We start from the raw sequence: 18,539 nt of genomic DNA, 5'->3' as shown, positions 1-18,539 counted from the left end.
GAACTGAAAGATCACTGCATTAAGGGTTTGTCCACTGCTTCCTCTATCTGCAGTGTGAAAACACACATGTGGGGAGGAAAATGGGTTCTTGGTGGATTAAATAATTACACAGAATTAGCTGTATTCCTCTGACTCCAGAAGTCCAGTCTCTTGACAAGCTTGGTTAAACCTGCCAAATTCCTTCCAACAGAGAGAAGAAGTGGCACGGGTACACACTTTTGGTTCAGTGCAGTCTGAGATTTATTTTCACTGCTGGATTTACAGAAGCTGCAGTTTCATTTCACCTTCTTCTCTCCCACTCATACCACTGTCATGCAAAAGGAGAAGCTGCCACTAGGAGAAATATGTTTATATGTTTCAGTCAATGAACAGTAGGCCTCCTTTTCCTGGTCCTTCTGATATCAGACAATAGAGTTGCAGGGAATGGAAATGAAATCTGATACTTAGAAGTGAGGGAAAATGACTAGGTCCCCCTCAGAGGTCTGAAGACACCTGTTGTGACAAAGCTTTTATTTGCTTTTATAGGATAATAAGGGAAAGAGTAGACCAGGGAATATGTCTGAGGTCTCATCTGGTCACAAAGAGCAGTAATCCAACACTTGTGGACTGAGAATAAATCTATTGCTGAGAATAACTCACCCTTATGGACAACAAACCTGTCCTTGTAAAACACTTTAGTGAGGGTATGGAAAAGGCAAGTCCTTGCTCTCTTCAGTTTGCAGGACAATGATCAACTCATACCACTTTTGAGGTCATTGTGGGATGAAAAAGCACATGGGATTTATCTAAGCGTTTTCTCACAGATCCACAGAGCCGGAACTTCACAGCTGGAGGCACAAATCTGATCTTTTATCAGGACAGCACAATTTTGCACGGGGCTGTTGGAGTGGACCCTGCAAGAGACATGGAACAGTAGTGAGAATGAAAAAAAATACTGAGATTGTTTCCTCGAGACAAGAAATTAAAAACATCTGATTTTGAAGGGTGTGGCCCAGAGGAAGAGAAACCACCTGACCTCCAAGAAGCAGCTGTTAGAAAATAAAATGTACACCAAAGAACCTATCTACCTGCTACAGCTAAGTAATTTTGCCATCATAGAACCCAAATCAGACCCAAATGCAGATGTGATTCCCTGCAGTGGCAGTGATATCCACCAGCATGTGAGTGGCAGCGGCGAAAGTCTCATGGAATGATCACTGCCTTCAAGGAGTTTGTAGGAATAGAAAGCTGAATTTATTCAGGGAACTAAGCCAAGTGCTCAGAGTACTGACCTGTTGACAGTGAGATGTTGGGCAAGTTTTGCTTGCTGGAGAGGCTTTAGAAACTAACTCATTGCCTTAACCGCCATAAAAAGGAAAGGGCTAGGCAAAGTCACCAGTTAAAAAAATGTTTTCCCTCATGGAAAACATTGACTTTTGTCCAAATAAAGACTGAGATAAAATGAAGGTTGTGATTTAGGTTGGCACCAGTAGAGCGGGAAAGGGCTGGATTCTTGCACCCAGTGACACCAACATTCTACAGAAAGGGTGCAAACCCAATAAACCCAATAAAGCCATATGCCTTTCTGACCAAGCATCTATATGCTGGTGCAGGTAAACAAAGTCCTTGGTCTGAGCAGCTGGAGGGAAGCAGAGAACGAGATACTAATATTTGACCTGCTTTTCTTTTCACTGCCCTGCCCTTACAAGGTGCAGAAAAGAAAGGGCATGAAAAGTAAACACTATTGAGCTTAGGGCAGTGCAGGTGATGGCAAGAAGAAAATGTGCCCAGGAAGAAAGCTCCTGACATCTGGAGGAGGAACTCTGGGTGTTCTGGAACACCAGGCAATCTGAATAAGCACTATTGTTTTTAAAACAGAATGAAACTCACCTGGCATCACTTAATACAGAGCCATCCTCCCAAATCCATCCAAAGCTTGTACTGTTCCTCAGTCCAATCCAGAAACATTCTACTCGAATACGCTTGAACAGATCCTAGAAATGATGATGAATTATAAAGTGACTAATGAAAGCCAGCTTGAAAATGGAGATAAGGAGGAGGAAAGAGAACAGAGAGCAAGACACATCCCCTCACCTCACTGTTCCTTAACTGACTGGCAGTAGTACTTCCCCACACCTTCTAATGACAGGGCCAGGAGTTGGACTCGATGATCCCGATGGGTCCCTTCCTACTCTGCATATTCTGTGATTTTATGATTCTATGAACTGCACCCCAGTCTCCTGGAGTTTCCTGCACAGAGCTTTATGTAGGAAGGTATGCTATTAATATTAATATTAACACCCTACTATTCAGTTAACTAGCAAACTAATATGAAGTATTAACAATTAAAGGTAAAATCAGGGCAGGGCAGGAAGTGCAGGTGCCAACAGATATGTGTAACAAGCCCAGTATGAAAGCTCTTTAAATTTCATACACATTTTCCTCCTATGTTTTCAATGTTCATTTCCTTTTAGCTAACTTTTAATCTCTGATTATTGTTAAAAGGCGAAGCCTGCAACAGAAATTCAGCCCTGAAGTAAATTCCCCATCCCCAACCCTCCTCCCCATAAAAAAGACAAAGCCAGGAAAGGTAAGTTTGTCTTGTCCACCTTTGCAACCAAAGGACAGCAACCTTTCAGGGGTATGGCTGGGCTCCATCCTTCTCTCCTGCTGCCATAAACAAAGCTTCAGAGAAGGCATCTTCAGAGAGAAGCATTAACAAAGCTGGCTTGGTAAAGTTGTGGCAATAGGAGCAGCTTGAGGAATCACTGGAGTGTTGCTGGTGGTTTGGAGAGACTGTGCTTCCCTAGCACTTGGAGGTCGAGCAATCACAGCCTTTGCAATACAAGGCATGGATAGCTAGAAAAGTCTTGTTTAGATGGGTGAGTCTAAACCCTAACTCTTACCCTAACCCTGTCCCTGAGCAGGGAAAATGGGTAACACTCTAGTAGCTGAGATAGTGGTAAGAAAGCAGCAGGAGCAGGAAGGTTTCCTTCATGCCGAAGAAATGGGTAATCAGGAGAAGATGCCTGTTTCTCAAGGAGACAGGATTTCTCTAAGGAAATGTGAGAGCCTGGTACATATTCCCAATCAAGCAGAGACCTGCCTTTGAAATCCTCCAGAGGACATCACACAATGCACCTTCTGTCCACAGACTGGAAGCTGTCCACGTTCATTGGACCTGAGCTAATAAGCCCTGGCTTGAGCAAAACCGGATCAAGGTTTCTGCTCTACTTAAGCAGATGTGCCTCAGCGCCCCAGTAATCAGCACTACTCCTTTCTCTAGTGACCACACATGCCTCTGCCCCCAGAGAGCACCTGTAGTGGAACACATGGTTCCTCATTTCACCAGCATAGCTGAGGTACTTTGGCAGAGAAAGGAAGTAAGCATTGAAAAAAGACTGAGAAAGAAATATCTAAGCATGAACCCAGGGAATGGCATGGGTCACTGAGCAGGAGAGCTGGAGCACTCACAGGAAGAAGTATCGCTTTTGCAAAGGAAGCACTCCTTGAGAGGGGGGACATATCAGTTTGTAGGCAACGAATACAATGACTGCTCAGTGCCACTGTAATCATTCATTTCAGTCTTTTTGGGAATAGGAGAGGAGGTGGAGAGGAACAGTGGAGAAGGCCGTCTCCCACCATCCTTCATAGGGTGATTCTGAGTACCTGACAGTGACTCTCATCTCTCCGTTCTCCCCTTCACTTTTCTGCTTCCTGCAAACTTTGTGATGTGTAACACCACAGTCATAAATCCTTCCTCTCCTTTAAAACCAAAATATTGCTGAAGTGACAGCACTGCTTGTATGCCAGTCTGCAAGGAAATGGGAAGATCCTCAAAGCCAAAGGAAACCATTACCATCTCCAAGGTATCACTGATCACCAGGAGGTGAGCTCCCTGTGCCCTGCAGGATTCCTGGCTGGAATTCCAGTCCTTCTTCTCCGTGGAGAAGGAGTAGCAGCTCTCTCTGTAGGCCACCCACTGTTGAGGGCAGTGTGGGTGGCTGTCACCTGTAAAGAAGTCAAAATACTCATACTCTTCTCTACCATTAACTAACAGAAACACTTGTCAGCAAGGACCTACTGAGAAACAACTCATTTGGACAGCTGAAATGCAGAAAACTCAAATCAGGACAAGATTCTGAAAATAATAGTGTAATTTTAAAATCTTACAATAGTCACATGTTCTCTGATGCTGGTGGCAAGCATGCACTCACACTCACCCCACCCCGAGGTTTCTACTGAACCACTCAGATACCAAATAATACCCAATTGGCTATCTGAAAACAGATCACACTCTGTGGGTGTGGTGTGATCACATCCCACCTTGGGTGGATGGATTTTAAGCAACTAACAGGAAGCTCCTCCACATAGTCTAGCACCATCTGCATGCGTGCAAATATATTACAGACTTATTTGTTTTACAGTTTGCCACTACAGTTACCAGGCAAGTCTACAAGACCTTTCAATATGTTTTACTGTTCTTTGCCACAGGATCTGAAATGGGTTTCCTGGAGTCTGCATGAGGAATATATTCTTCAAAATACACTGGATAGGCAGTGGGTACATGAGGCTGGTAGAAACCTAGAAGAGCTTCTGGTTTTAACTCCATACGATGGAGTTTCTGTGGTTAGATGTGTTGCTGCTCCTTTGCTGCTGGTTGCTCATGCTCAGCAGGCCTTTGTGCACTTACTCATCTTCCAAATCAAAGCAATTGCCAGGGAGATGCTCAGTGTGCCAAAGCCTATTGCCAAGCCCTTCAGAACTGCTGACCACAGACGGGGAGCTGTAAAAGAGAAAAGAAACCATAGTGAACAGAAGCCACATGAAAACTGCCTGTGGTTTTACATAGTTTGCTTGTGTACTGGGCATTTCCACAAGGAACTGCACATGGTAGACATCACTGTCCCTGCCCAGCCAAACTGGGGCCTCCCCATCAGCCCAGGGCCCCATTTCAGCTGGGTTTGGGGCCACCAGTTCCTGTCTGAACTTCCCAGGGGATACCTTTCTCTACAGCAGCCACAGCTCTGCCCCTGCCTGGCCACAGCAGGCTTGCTGGTCTAGCCTCTGGGGTGGCTAACCCCAGCAGAGGAAGCACCTACCACAAGTGAGCTGGAGCCACCTAGGCACCATGTGACACCTCGTGCTAACAGGAGCCTCCCGACAAATCCACTCCTGCCTCATCATTGAAGCTTGGGTGGAAACCAGAGAGCTGCATTGCTACAGCCATCATGTTCCAGCTTACATGTAAAAAGAAATCCAAAGATTTTCCCCCCAGCTCTCCCAGCAATAACAATAGGTTTAATCTCAGCATCCTGTTCACAGGCTTAGACACATGGTACATCTCCCCAGGATACTCCCAAGGCAGTTCTACATTTTCATCATCCATGGTGGGGTGGCAGGATGGGAGAGCCAGCCTTGAAGACCTTGGGACATCTCCCCCTTCACACTTTCACCACCACTGTTTGCTGCTCACTGGCTGCCAGTGGCAGAGGGTGAGTCCTTGGGGCAACTTCCACTGTAGCCCAGCACAGCTTCCTTTCAAAGGGCTGGTCAGGACTGGCCTGTAGAGGTCTGCTTATGTACAGCACAACGTGTTAACCTCCAGGCTACATGCTGCTTTTCCACTGCCATCTCCTGGAGCTGTGTTTGACCTGAGAGGCATTCAGTTTGCATAAAACATTTGAAATTTCAGCACTAAAATCTCTTCTCTCCCAGACAGAAGAGAGGATGACACTTACTGGCACGGATGAGCTCCAGGGGAGTTTGGTTTGCTGGTTTTATTAATCTCAGTACGACAGCTGCACAGACAACAGCACTTTCTAAGAAGCAGTAAATGTGCAACTAACTTATGTACAACATCCTGATCTTGTGATGTTCCAGAGCCTTCTACCCAAATCTAGCAACAAAATCCCCATGGATCTCATGATATTTGAGGTGCTTCTCTCTTGGTCATGTCACAAGACACAAAGAAACACATTTGATCTCTTGGGGGAGGTTGAAAACAAATGCAGATCACGTATGAAGAATATTGTGAGAAAGACAAGGAAAGCCAGTGCTAAAACAGAAGGTGAAGGGACTCCACTTAAAAACAAGAACACATCCTTTAAACATTGGAAGCTTTGTCCAAATACGGAAAATAGAGCAGATCAGTAAATTAATTAAAATTAATTTATTTTGATCTTGAGCAGTTTGCAGTCTCACTTATGTTAAGGCCAGTTTCTCATCTACAGCGACACATTTAGGCCTGTGGTTTTACCTGGAAGAAGTTTCTAAGGTAACAAGGGAGATCATGAGGGAGCGTTTTTGTAAGTATCATTCTTCTGGTATAAAGATCTTTTCTAAGATAAAGGTTTTCTCATGTTTCCTGAAGCTTGTAGGATCTTCTAGCTGTCCCAAACATAGTTTAAAAATAGTATCATTTCTAATTTTTAAAAATCATTATTACATAACAAAACCCCATCCATTTTCAGAGACAAAATATGGAAAGACTTTTCAGTTACACTGAAAGTTACTACTCCTCAGCTTCACACAAAGGAACAGGGGGAAAACTGAAGGACTTGGACTGGGTCTGGAACTTAAACTTGACTCTGCTCTCTATTCCTGTTGTTTGTATCCCTGGCAGCTTGGGTTTTGTCATCAGATTAGGCCTCAAGAGAATTAAATCAGCCCAAGGTTAAGGGGTAGGGTGGAGATTTTTCTGTGCAGATTACAACTGAAAACTTGGCAAAAGGGGATAAACATGTGATGAAACAAAACTCCTGGTTCTGAGATCACATCTGTACTTTTGTTTTTCTTCCTCTCTTGCCTCTCCAAAGAAGCTGTCTCCTGCATCCTTCTGATTACTCTTTAGGGATTTTAGGGAAAACTGCCAAGACAAGGCAACCAGGATGGCAGTCTTCAAAACAGTTAATCCTTAAATGTCAGCACCTGGCACGGAGCTGGTGCCTCCTGGCAATCAACAGAGCAGTTCACTCTCTATTGTTTCAAACCAACTGCAGAAAAAAGGGAATGATTCATTATCAAAACAAAATCCCAGGGTACCTCCACAAGCCCAGCAGTGGGAGAGTCCCTAAAGTTCGTAAAAATGAAAAAATATGGCATTAGATAATTTTGGAAGGAAAAAAAAAAACAAAGTGAAGTGGGAAAACAGGAAGAGTTTGAGGTGAATTTGAGCTGCACTTGAACTGCAGAGATCAATCCCAAGAAGTGCAATAAAGTATTTCACAAATCAGGATTTTTACCAGCTGCAAAAGGAGTCCCTGCAGTTCACACTTTTTAAAACAGGTTCAATGGTTTCTGTTTGATCCAGCCCCCAAACTACATGTGAAGCTCTTGTAGGAGTGGATGGGAGAAAGATGAGTTTGAAACAGGAGGAAAATGTGAACGGAGCATCCAGAAATATTTCCATGTAGCTGTCTGCTGAACTGTAGAAGAGTCTGTCCAAGGGGTAAGTGGATTGGTGGACATTTATTGTAAATATCCAATGTTATCACTTTCTCTTTACAAAACACCCCAACAAGTCTCTCGGTGCTCTGGAGAAATGACTCTGATACTCTCCATTCATTTGCAAGCAACATGACCCAATATTTTCAGGTTTGTGACTCCAGATTCAGTTTAAAAACTGAAAGGTGTTAGCATTTTACAATTCAATTAATCAGGATAATCTGAAGAACAGCATGACACTGTCGCAAAGAGCTCCCCTCATCTCCTGCCTACCTCAGTATGGGAGCAGCATGACTACCTAGAGCCAAGGAGGAGAATTTGATTCTGTTTCTGGCTGTGGCACAGACCTGGTCATTGCTGTTACTACAAGCACACTACGCAGGCTAACACTGTCTTCAGTGACTGCTGTACTGACATTCTGGTAGTGCAGCATATCTAAGGCTCTCTGGAAGCCAAACAGAAGAAACAACCAGAGAAATTCTTCATTTTTGAGGAGTTCATAAGCACCAAAACTTGTTAGTTTGACCAGAGGACTGATCTACACACCCATGATACTTGCAGGTATTTTTCCCTTGCAAAGTCAGCAAGGGACAAATACCTGCAAGCACATCTCTCAGAGGTGATGGAGGCAGGAACAGAGTTGAACATAAAGACTTTCAACAGAAAGGTACTTAAAGTGAGCTCCTTAGGGATCTCTTTCATGCTGAAGAAAGCTGAGAAATAATCAAATCATATGCACAAGAAGTATGTTCAAGTATCAGCTTCCTTATTTTTGGTTGTCTGACCATAGCTCAAAAATACGAGGTTCCATAAAAGAATGTGGAGAGATGTTAAAAAGAAAAATGTAAACATCTAAAGAGGGCATTGGTTAATCCCTTTTCAACAGGGTGGGGGTGAACAGGAATGGCAGGGAATGAAAGGATTTTACTGTGTTTTCTGATGCAACAGAAAACTAAATTTCTGGTGAAAACATATGCAAAAGTAAGACTGCCCTCCAAATAGATGGAATGTGAGTACCAGATAGAAACTGGGGAGTTTCTGTGCTGGCTTTGTTTCCATAGTGAAACAAGCGACCAGGCAGCAGCAAACACCTTAGGTATACAAAATTATTCTGATCAGGGTATAGAAATCTTGTATCCCACAGTAAGAATCCCCTTTGCTGTAACACCTCTGAAAATTTAAAGTCAACCATTAGTGTTGCAGCCAACACAACAGAACTCATCTAAAGCTCACTGATGTTTCACAGACTCATAGAATTATCTGAGTTGGAAAGGACCATAAAGCTCATCTAGTTCTAACCCCTCCACCATTTTGCATGAAGGAAATACTTACAAAGAAGGATCACCAAGGCAGAGTTTGACTCTTTGAAGGTGGTATTTCTACACTAAACTGCCAGAGGAGTTGTTTGGTGTGACATCTGCAGGTCTAATCAGGGGTAACGGAGAGGAAATAAGGAAAGTAAAAATTTAAGGAAAGCACTAAGAAAATCTTCCTCATAGTAAAGTGTTCTGAAGAACTGCTTCCCAGCAAAAGCTGAAAATTTGCTCACTGGGAGGTATGTAACACTAGAAAACAGAAAACAGGTAAAAATCACAAAAGAATCCTGCATAGCCCCACAGGAGAGAGGCTGGATGATCTCATATGCTTTCTCTGTCTCTGATCTCTGATTAGCATGCGCCTCTAATTTATCTGTATTCGCATCTTGCCTGCCCTTCAAAGAACTATTGCTCACAACCTCTTGCTGCTGACAAGCAGACAACTTTAAACCAGGTTTGAAGAAAAGGATGCCTGGGTTGAATGCCCAGGAGTAGACACTAAAGGAGGTCGGAGAGAGGAAGGGAAAAAATGCTGGGTCTCTAACTTGTCAGCTTTAATCACACTAAAATATCCACAGTAATTTTAGAACCAAAGCAACAGCTCTCTAAGCTGGCACTCAGAATCAGTCGCCAGTTCAGAGTGTTTCTGCTAATTCTTGCTTTCACTCAAGGTAAAATTTTTGCTTGACCTACCTGGTCCATCTTTCCTCACCTCTTTTCCCCTGTGGAGCTTTGGGCCTTGGAGGAGGTGTCTGAGAGAATTTGACAGAAGCATAAGTTACTTCCTCACTCTCATCAGCTGCAGAAATTTCTGATCTGCTTGCCTCCATGCCAAAGCAAGGAGTGTGCACAAAAGGATGTTTCGATCAGGCTGTTGAACAACAGGGCTGTGAAACAGGAAGCCTGAGGCTATATTCAGAAGGCAAGAAATATGAAGCTGCTACCTCTACCTCCAGCTGCTAAGATAACCAAATTTACAACGGAATGGAGAGCACTGGAAATGCAGCAGCTTTCATTTTCTAACCTGATAGAGGATGTCTCAAGAACAGCTGCAAATGGAAAAGGTGATTAATCACAAAATTTCAGGGGTACTCTAATTGTTGACAGTGCAAGAGGGTGTGGTTACCCCGATGCAGGAATTGGGTGTATTGGTGCTGCTCTGAGGAGCTCCCTTCAGGGCAGAAGCAGGGATGATGACAGCACAAGGTAAGAAAGGTGAATAGTGAGAGCACAAGGTGAAAAGTGGGATAAGCAATGGCTACCACAAACTGACAGCCCAACTGCTGTCAGACAGGAAGTACAGGTGGACAGCACAGGTTTGAAAAGGAAGCCTTGTGAGCTTTGGACAATCCATTTCAAACTGGGAACTCTATCTATACCAAATACCAGTGTGACTGTGCTTGAGACATAAGGCAGGCACTGAGAGCTGGCATTTCTCAAGTCCCTCCCAGTCAACATCTCAACGGGCATCAGTACAGGGGAGACACGTGACACACTCAGGAGAATCTACCAAAGGGGCACAAAGAGGATAAAGGGACCAGATTCCTTCTGTCCTGGGAGGAAAGACTGAGAGCTCTGGTACTGTTTGGTCTGGAGAAAAGACTTGGTGAGGATCCAATTAATGTATATAAATACCTGAAGGGAGGCTACAAAATAGTCAAACTCTTCAGTGGGGCCCAGTGACAGGACAAGAGGCCATGAGCACAAACTGAAAGACAGAAGGTGTTGCCTCTGAACATCAGGAAACACTTTTTTACTCTGAGGGTGGCTGCAAAGTGGTTGAGTCACCATCCCTGAAAGTATTTTAAAAAGATGCAGATGTGGAGCTTAGGGGCATGGTTTAGTTCTGGGCTTGCCAGGGTCAGGTTAATGGTTGAACTCAATGATCTCCAGGGTCTTTTCCAACCTAAAAGATTCTGTGACTCTGTGGTGGGGAGTACAGATGTTTCCAGCACCCCAAGAAATCTCTTAGCTGCATATTTGGCTGGGTTTTGTTTTAATCCACATTCTGATCCCTTCCCTATCATGCTCAGAATGGGGATATTGGTCAGGCTCAGGCTTCACTTCTTCAGCACAGTACCCCATAGTTAATTTCCAATAATTGTTTGGGCATGCTCAACAAAGGAGTTGGGATGACTGCTACCTCCGACAGGGATGATTGTTCCCCCTTCTGGTGACATGTTCTAAATTCAATAAATGATTGCACGGGGGGATGCTTACCTGACACAGAGTGGCCAATTTGTTACAATGCACATACTGGGGAAGGGATTGGATATTTCTGCAAATTTCTTCACTTGCCTGTAAGGGTGGCATATTGCACCCACAAGATTCCTTCCAATCCTTGGTCGGTCCTATGGACAGCAAGATAGGGAACGTGAGCTTGAAAGGATGGAGAAGGCATAAGACAGCAGAGCAAGACAAGAGGCAGAAGGTCTCTCCTAAGTGCTTGAAATGAATAGCAGAGAAGTCTAAAGAGAACTCTCAAGCTCAGAGAGAGAGAGTTTACAAGTCACAAGGGAGTTTACCAGGGAATACAGTCTGCATAGCTGAAAAGTAACTAACAGGAATCAGACACAGCTTAAGTGTCCAGATCTGATTTTCTGTTTCTTTGGTAGATTCTTTCCAGTATGTCCATGTTGTCTAACACTTTGGAATTAAGGTATCCCTCCCAGCTCCTGCCAGTTTTGTCACTTTTTAAGTGCCCAGGCTGCCTGCTGGCCCAGAGTGACTACAAAGACAGCACTATTTGTGAAAAACTGGAGAAGTGAAAGCTGGTGGGAAAGAATTAAGAGCTCTGTTTTAATGTGGCTTACCTTTATATTTCTTCTAATATCAGCAGGACAGGAAGTAGAGTGAGAGGGATCACACTGTAGAAGATGTGAAGGCAACTCTCAGTTATTAGGTAAGTGTGAATAAATAAATCTGACTTCTGCAGCTGGGCCATACTGTCACTATGGAGTCACCGCAGGACTAAACCGATCAGTTTTCCAGGAGCCAGCAGCACTTTGTCCCTAGCTCTTCACTACTGAAGCAGCATACCAGAGGAGGAACCTCCCAGATTTCTCTCACACAGGTACCTTTTCCAGCATGTTCGTACATTCACTAACTGCAGCATTTCTTTCTTAGAGGGTGCAAAAGCCTCAGAACTCTGGCAAAGAACATCTGTCCCTTCCAGTAACAAATCCTGGAAAGTGGATGTGCTCTGGGAACACATCGTAAGGAGAGAAATGTCCTTTAACAAGCCAGTATCACATCTCACATGTATAGCTTTATTAACGATATCCAAGATGCTCATATCCAGGTCCAGCATACTAACCCTGTATGCTGGACCTGGAATTCCTCTACAGTGGCAAAATCTGCAGGAGTTAGGGGAGGCACCTTTATTCCAAAGTATAACAACAAAACATGGAGAGAATCCACCAGAGACACAAAGTAGGGACAAAATCAGAAGGATCGAGGCCACAAAGCAGTTTTGTGAAGTAGTCGAGACGCCGTGCTCCTGCAACACAAGTCACTCTGGAGGCATCTGGTGGGTGGGGATGGCAAAGCCCAACGACAGAGGGACTGCTACCGGCTCCGGCAGCGGGAGCGAGGGAAGGGGTGATGTTCAGAAGACATTCCTTCATCCCTGCTGATGCGGCCGCCGGCCTCCGGCTGCTCCGAACCTGCGCGGAGCACAGGAGAGGGGAGAGCGCGACGTCAGCGAGGGACAGTCACAGAGCACTTGGGTGAGTTGATGTGCAGCCGGGAGCCCGGCTGTCCCGATCCCGATCCCGATCCCGATCCCGATCCCGATCCCGATCCCGATCCCGATCCCGATCCCGATCGGCTGTTTCCCGCCGCTCCCCGCTGCCTCGGCATCGCAATTGCGGCTCGCTCCGGCTCCGCTCTGTGAGGGCTCCTCCTCTCTTCCCGCCCTCGTCGTTCATTGGCAGAAAGGCGAATGAGGGCGGGACCTTCATACTGAAGCTCATCGCCCATTGGCTAAAAGAGAGGAAGTGGGCGTGCCGCGGTGCGCCCCCGGCCCTGCCCGCCTTTCCCCCGTCGCGCATCATTCGCTCCGAAGCGCTCCTGGGCGGGCGATCCCGGCCGCTCCCGCGCTCCCATTGGCGCCGGGCTCCAGTTCCGCCACGCTCTTCCCGGCTTCCGGCTCGCGGGGCGGGCGAGGGAGCCGGTCGGGACGCCGAGGAGGCCGGTGCCGCCCGTGCCTGTGGTCCCCGCGCCGCCCAGCATGGGATGCGCGTGAGCCGCGGGTCTCTCTTCCCTGTGGGCGGCGGCGCCTGGTCCCGGGGCGGCCGCAGGTGGGTGCTCGGCGCTGGGGAGGTGGGGAGCGGGCACAGCGAGGCCGCGGGGCGAAGCCGCGCTCCGTCCCGGGCGGGTCTGGGGCAGCGGCCCCCGGCTGGGGGAGCCCGGCCGGGCCGCTCCCAGCGAAACAGCAAGTTCCCGGGAAGCCGTGCCTGGGGCTGAGGGCAGGTCCTGCTCTTGGCCTCAGGAGTGAGCAGTCACGAGCCCTCGTGTCACGGGCTTCCTCATTTCGGTGACCGCGCACTGGAACAGATTGCCCGTGGAGGCTCTGGAGTCTCCCTCACTGGAGATATTCCAGAACCGTCTGGACACTGTCCTGTGCCGTGTGCTCTGGGGTGTCCCTGCTTGAGCAGGGAAGTTGGACCGAGTGACCCACTTAGGTCCCTTCTGGCCTTACCCATTCCGTGATTTCTGCGTTCCTAATCTTCTTTCGGTGCCCCATGGCGAGCAGAGCCCCCGCTCAGCAGCTGTGAGCTGTGGCGGTGACGCCGCAGGGCTCTGGGGAAATCATGAGGCTCACTCAGACGGGTTCTGTGCCCGCCTGCAGCCAGGTGCTTATTTAATGGAGGGCCTGCTTTCCACCAGCCACTGGAGCTTTACCAAAATCTGCGGCACAAGAAGCAGAGGGAGATCTGTTGCACTGCTTTGTTTGGCTGGTGCCATCATTGAATGTTTCATTTGTGATTTTTAGCATGAACCTGAAAGCCAAATATTAAAGATTATTATTATTGTTATCATTATTGTTATTCTTGTTATTATTATTATTGCTAGTATTATTAATTATTACTGTTATTATCTTAATTACTGCCTTGTTGATTGGATCTTGTGTAGGATGCCTCGCTTTCCTCCTTCCCTGGTGGAAATTAGGAAGGGAAGGAAGAAAGAAACTGTTCTGTGAAGTTAAAGTTTAGCATTATTAATGTCTTTCAGATTTTCAGCTGGGGTACTGGAAAGATCATTATAAAGATTAAGGCACTTGAACGAACAGAGCCGGACTAATCACAGTGGCTCTTCCCTGTGAGCTCTTTACACGAGAGCTGTGAAGATGATTGATTAGAGGCCTCATAAATAATTTTCTGCTGACTGGCTTCTCAGTGCAATGCCATAACAAACAGTGGATTATGCCTGAAATTTACTCCAGTGTTCAGTCTGCTGGACTCTGCTCTGGCAGCTAATTAATGTGCAGCACAGCTTTTTGTGGTCTCAAGGCAAATTTAGAAGAGAGCCCCAGATCAGCCAAGTGAATTGTCTTTGGCTGCACAGGAGATCCAGATTTAGTGTCTCCTGTGAACTGTGAGTTGTTTCTAGATTTCAACTTCTCCTTTTTGCAGTCAGGACTGAGGAAGTGGCTAATCATTGACTCCATGACCCTGAAGTTAGTTTGCAGGGGGCTAAAACTAATCCTTTGTGAAGTTAATCCTGTGTTCTCTGTGGCATATGTCCAGGATGTCACCACCTTGCCATACCTCTGCCTTGCTGCTGGTCTTTGTGGCCCTGGCTGTAGCGGGGGCCGAGCAGTCAGAAGAGAGGAGCTGTGATGTAGTTGGTGATGAGAGCAGTGAGTCACAGATGGAGAGAGCCCTGCTGAAGAAGCTGGAGCCCCTGAGCCACATGAGGTACAGCACAGCACCCTACAGGCCTTGAGGCTGCACAGTGGGCAATGGGGAAGGGAGGATTTGGGGCAGGCTGCAGAATGGACTCCCCCTGCTAGTGTGGTCTCTGATGGGCTTCTGGGTCTGGAGTGCCCACTGCTCTGAGTGTTCTTTGTAATCCAATGCGCTGTCTCTTCTGTCTTCTCCCTGCTGCAGGTTTAACGTGACTGTGGAGAAGGGCAAAACAGAAAACTACATCTACCAGTTCAGGGTGTGCAGGGAGGTCAACAGCACCTCTCACGACTTCGGTGGCCTGGTGCAAACAGACAGACAGAATGGAAAGACCACGGTGATAGGAAGAATCAATGAAACCCAGGTCTTCAATGGAAGTACGATTCCACTCAATACTTGGCTTACTCAGTAGCTGCCTTTCGCCTCCTGATCTGGATCTGTAGCCTGTATTGTTTCTCTCCTGGCAGGTGACTGGATCATGCTGATTTATAAAGGAGGTGATTCATACGGCAGGCACTGCAGTGGTGAGAAGAGGCGAGCTGTGATAATGATTTCTTGCAAGCGGGGAGTGACAGCGGTGAGTGACACCTGGGGTGAGAGAGCATCAGGGGGCTGCCAGACCAATGGCTGGTTGGGAGCAGAGGGGTTTTGAGGGAACAGTGAGCTGGCCTCCAGTGTCTGGTGCCCAGCTGCCCCAACAGTGATAAAACTGTCTCCTGGTGAAGTTCAGTGTGCATGAGCATGTTTTCACATGACTTCACTTTTCTCATATTGCAGAGTTCATTCAGCATTATTTCTGAAGAGCGGGAAAAGGAGCAGGAGTGTTTCTACCTCTTTGAAATGGACAGCAGTGTGGCTTGTCCAGCTGAGAATTCCCACCTCAGTGTTGGCTCCATTCTACTGATCACGTGAGTCATTTGAAGAGCTGTTTGTGCCTGAGTCATAATCTCCAGTGCTATTTAGAAACATAGTAAATGCTATAGTAAGACTAAATTACTGCAGTGTATTTTCCCACAGCCACCATTAGATGTTACTATGCCTCCAAGCTTTTTGGACAAAAGCTCTTTCTCTGGGCATGATGCTGGGCTGGCCTGTTCCCAGTAAATGTTTTCCTTCATAGCTTACAGACAAGTGCACTGAAGCATGAGATTTGACTTCCTAAAATTATATGATGGCTCTTTTCCAGAGCTGGGTAACTCAGACCAGGAGTCTTGACTCATTTTCTGTTTTTGTGCTTAGAGGCACTATTTCACATAATGCTGCTAAAAGATTTATACAAGCAGATTGATAACTTAGGGATCTTTTATGGTCTGGTTTCTGTTTACAGCTTTATTCTTGAGTGGTGCTAGCATTGTTCCAATGCTAATGTAAGGCAGGTAGCTGGCTCAAAAAAGATTTTCTACAGGATTTCCTCAGCTTTGATTTTGTTTTTTTTAATTCTGCCTTTTAGGTTTGTGTCACTGATTGCAGTCTACATCATTGGTGGGTTCCTCTACCAGCGCCTCATTGTGGGAGCAAAGGGCATGGAGCAGATTCCTCACTTTGCCTTCTGGCAAGATCTGGGCAATTTGGTGGCAGTGAGTAAAAATTCTATGTATTCTCAGCCTGGCCCATGTTAAGAGAAAAAGGCCTTGACTCTGTGGTTTGGGTAGACCTACTACCACGGTGGAGTACTTTGAAGCAAAAGAAGAGGGTATCTGTTTCCTTTTTCTTGAGTATGCCATTTTTTAATCCTTGCTGAGACCAATTCCCTGCCTCTTTCCAGCAGCTGCTCTATAACAAACTAGAACATGTGCTCCTCAGGAGTTAACACTTTCCAGGTAGAAATGTTCACCTGGGGACTGTGAAATGCTTACTTATGACTGTGAAATCCCTCCCTGGTCATTGTAGGCAGTGCTGTTTATCCTTCATACTTGCCTTGGCCTGATGTTGCTGCATAACTGTCCAGAGCTGCTTTTAGTGTAGGATGTTTTTTATCCCCAGGTTTTGGGGAGATGTTTCAGGTAGCACAAGGACAGGCATAATCCCTTAGCAAAAGAGAAATGGCATGAGCTCTGCTTTGGTTTGGTTTGGATGCTGAGTCAATTGCACAGTCTGATGCTGGTGCTGTGTCCTGTGCTCGTAGGATGGCTGTGACTTTGTGTGCCGATCCAAGCCTCGGAACGCACCAGCCACGTACCGTGGCGTGGGGGATGACCAGCTGGGAGAAGAGTCAGAAGAACGGGATGACCACTTGCTGCCCATGTGATGGGCTTTCCACACCAAGATCTTTTCTCCCCATCTCCCCAGTGCTTGTTTAGCCAGGTGCCTCCCAGCCAGTTCTCCTTCTCTCACTTCTGATTTTCTTTATACTGTTTGCTTCCGCTGTCTCCGGTGTGTCAAGTCCCATGGATGCCTCTGGATGTGAACAGAACTGCTTCCTAATGGCATGTCTTATAAATATAATGCTGGGTTGGGTTTTAAAAGTGCAGCAGAGCTCAGGGGAGAAGTGTTGACAGTTGAGCAGAAAACAGCAGTATGAGTGTTCAGCACTGAGCAGGAATGGGAGATTAATCACCAAGAGGAAAAAAGGGGCATGGATGGGTGCAGAAAGGGAAAAAGGCTATGGGTTAAAACAGCTGACACTGTAAAAGGGATATTCTGTGTATTTTAATTTTTTCCCTAGGGTTTACAGGATCTGTAAGACACTGGAATTATTTTTCTCTGAATGCATTTTCAGCTTTTCTAACTTCTGCGCTGTTATACAATTTCTGCCAGCATAACTGGCACAGAGTGCTCTGTGCCAGACTCTGGGGGTGAAGAGGCATTAGCACCTCTGCAGTCTTTTGTTTCCCTAACGGCAGTGGTGTGAACTTCTCAACAGTTTCCTTCAACAGCTGTACAGGGATGCATGCCATCCTCTCAGACTGGAGAGGGGCAATACTGAAAAACCATAGGAGTTATATGGAGTCAAAATATTGACTTCAGTCAAAGTATTGACTCAGTCTTCTCAATCAGTGAGAAGCAAAAGAAAAAGATGTGCTGCTAAGGAAAAGGAACATTTGCTGAAACTGAAAGTCACATCAAGACAAAATGAGACAGGTAGCTGCCACTTGAGTTCTGACACAGGCCTCCTGAGGTGACTGCCCACACACCTCAGTCACTGTCAGCATTGTGATTTCACACTCCATAGAAGTTCCCTTGTTTTGCAGAGGGTTTTCCTACGAAGCTGTCAAAATTTATTTTTATATCAAAGGAACCATGGTAGTCCTGGCTAAGAATGCTAACACACTGAGAACTGCATAAGGGACTCTTACATGGTCAGCTTTCATAAATCACTGTCCCCTCAAGCATGGTGCAGGCCAATCTTAAGACATTTGCCCTGCGCAGATGGTACTTAACATACTGCCACTGGCTGGGAGTGAGAAAGACCTTCTCTTTGGGCCCTGGTGGAAAGCAGGTACACTTGAGTTGTAGACTTAATGGGAACCTTCAGGAACTTCGCACCTTGATTCTAAATTGCTTTTTATTTGAGAGGCTAGACTGAGCAATCCCATTCTACCCCACTGTGTGGACTGCTGACAACTGCCCTCAGTCTGGGGGGCAGTGACTGAATAAGCAAGCCACCACTGTGTTAACAGCAGAGTACAGACAAGGTTTATGTATTTTTAAGACATTGAGAGAGAAGAGGGCCAGCCCTGCTTTCTTTCTGGGTTTGGAGTGGGCAAGCAATTCCTGCTTTCTTTGACTTTTGTTACAGTCTCAATCTTTCTCATAACATGGGAAAAATAGGAAGTCAGTAAGTCCGTTACTGTTTTCATGGTGGTGTCTAAGGTAATTTTTTTTTGTACAAAACACAACTTTCAAAAATAAAGTGACCAAAAAAACCTGGTGAAATCTTGTGCTGATG

General features: G+C 46.1%; 2 protein-coding genes across 3 annotated transcripts; one reads left to right on the top strand and one right to left on the bottom strand.

The window, feature by feature from the left end:
- Positions 1–234: 234 nt before the first annotated feature.
- On the bottom strand, positions 235–9,600 carry LOC103827208 (killer cell lectin-like receptor subfamily G member 1). Of its 2 annotated transcripts, none has more exons than XM_050979057.1 (5): positions 9,435–9,600; positions 4,673–4,765; positions 3,839–3,990; positions 1,870–1,973; positions 235–893 (listed from the first exon to the last, which is right to left on the bottom strand). In XM_050979057.1, exons 1-5 carry the CDS (start codon positions 9,514–9,516, stop codon positions 782–784), a joined length of 543 nt encoding a protein of 180 aa, XP_050835014.1. In that variant the 5' UTR covers positions 9,517–9,600; the 3' UTR covers positions 235–781. The 2 variants fall into 2 exon arrangements, with proteins under 2 accessions (XP_050835014.1, XP_009100940.2); XM_009102692.4 differs by having other exon boundaries at positions 9,454–9,600.
- A 3,279-nt stretch (positions 9,601–12,879) lies between these two features.
- M6PR (mannose-6-phosphate receptor, cation dependent) lies at positions 12,880–18,520 on the top strand. Its single transcript, XM_030235091.2, has 7 exons — positions 12,880–13,042; positions 14,492–14,662; positions 14,855–15,027; positions 15,118–15,227; positions 15,428–15,558; positions 16,101–16,227; positions 16,776–18,520. Exons 1-7 carry the CDS (start codon positions 12,978–12,980, stop codon positions 16,896–16,898), a joined length of 900 nt encoding a protein of 299 aa, XP_030090951.1. The 5' UTR covers positions 12,880–12,977; the 3' UTR covers positions 16,899–18,520.
- Positions 18,521–18,539: the final 19 nt, after the last annotated feature.

The sequence above is a fragment of the Serinus canaria genome, chromosome 1, assembly GCF_022539315.1.
Source record: "Serinus canaria isolate serCan28SL12 chromosome 1, serCan2020, whole genome shotgun sequence".
Taxonomy (NCBI): Eukaryota; Metazoa; Chordata; class Aves; order Passeriformes; family Fringillidae; genus Serinus; species Serinus canaria.
The sequence above is the reverse complement of the archived record's forward strand: the minus strand, read 5'-3'. Positions and strand labels throughout refer to the sequence as shown.

Excerpts from the sequence above, each read along its gene's own strand:
- M6PR (XM_030235091.2), top strand. The coding sequence starts at position 12,978 with ATGCGCGTGAGCCGCGGGTCTCTCTTCCCTGTGGGCGGCGGCGCCTGG. Across the intron at positions 14,663-14,854 it reads GAGCCCCTGAGCCACATGAG|GTTTAACGTGACTGTGGAGA; the intron begins GTACAGCACAGC and ends TCCCTGCTGCAG. Across the intron at positions 15,228-15,427 it reads GCAAGCGGGGAGTGACAGCG|AGTTCATTCAGCATTATTTC; the intron begins GTGAGTGACACC and ends CTCATATTGCAG.
- LOC103827208 (XM_009102692.4), bottom strand. The coding sequence starts at position 9,571 with ATGGAGGCAAGCAGATCAGAAATTTCTGCAGCTGATGAGAGTGAGGAA. Across the intron at positions 3,991-4,672 it reads TGCTTTGATTTGGAAGATGA|GTGACAGCCACCCACACTGC; the intron begins GTAAGTGCACAA and ends ACTTCTTTACAG. Across the intron at positions 894-1,869 it reads TCTGTATTAAGTGATGCCAG|GGTCCACTCCAACAGCCCCG; the intron begins GTGAGTTTCATT and ends TGTCTCTTGCAG.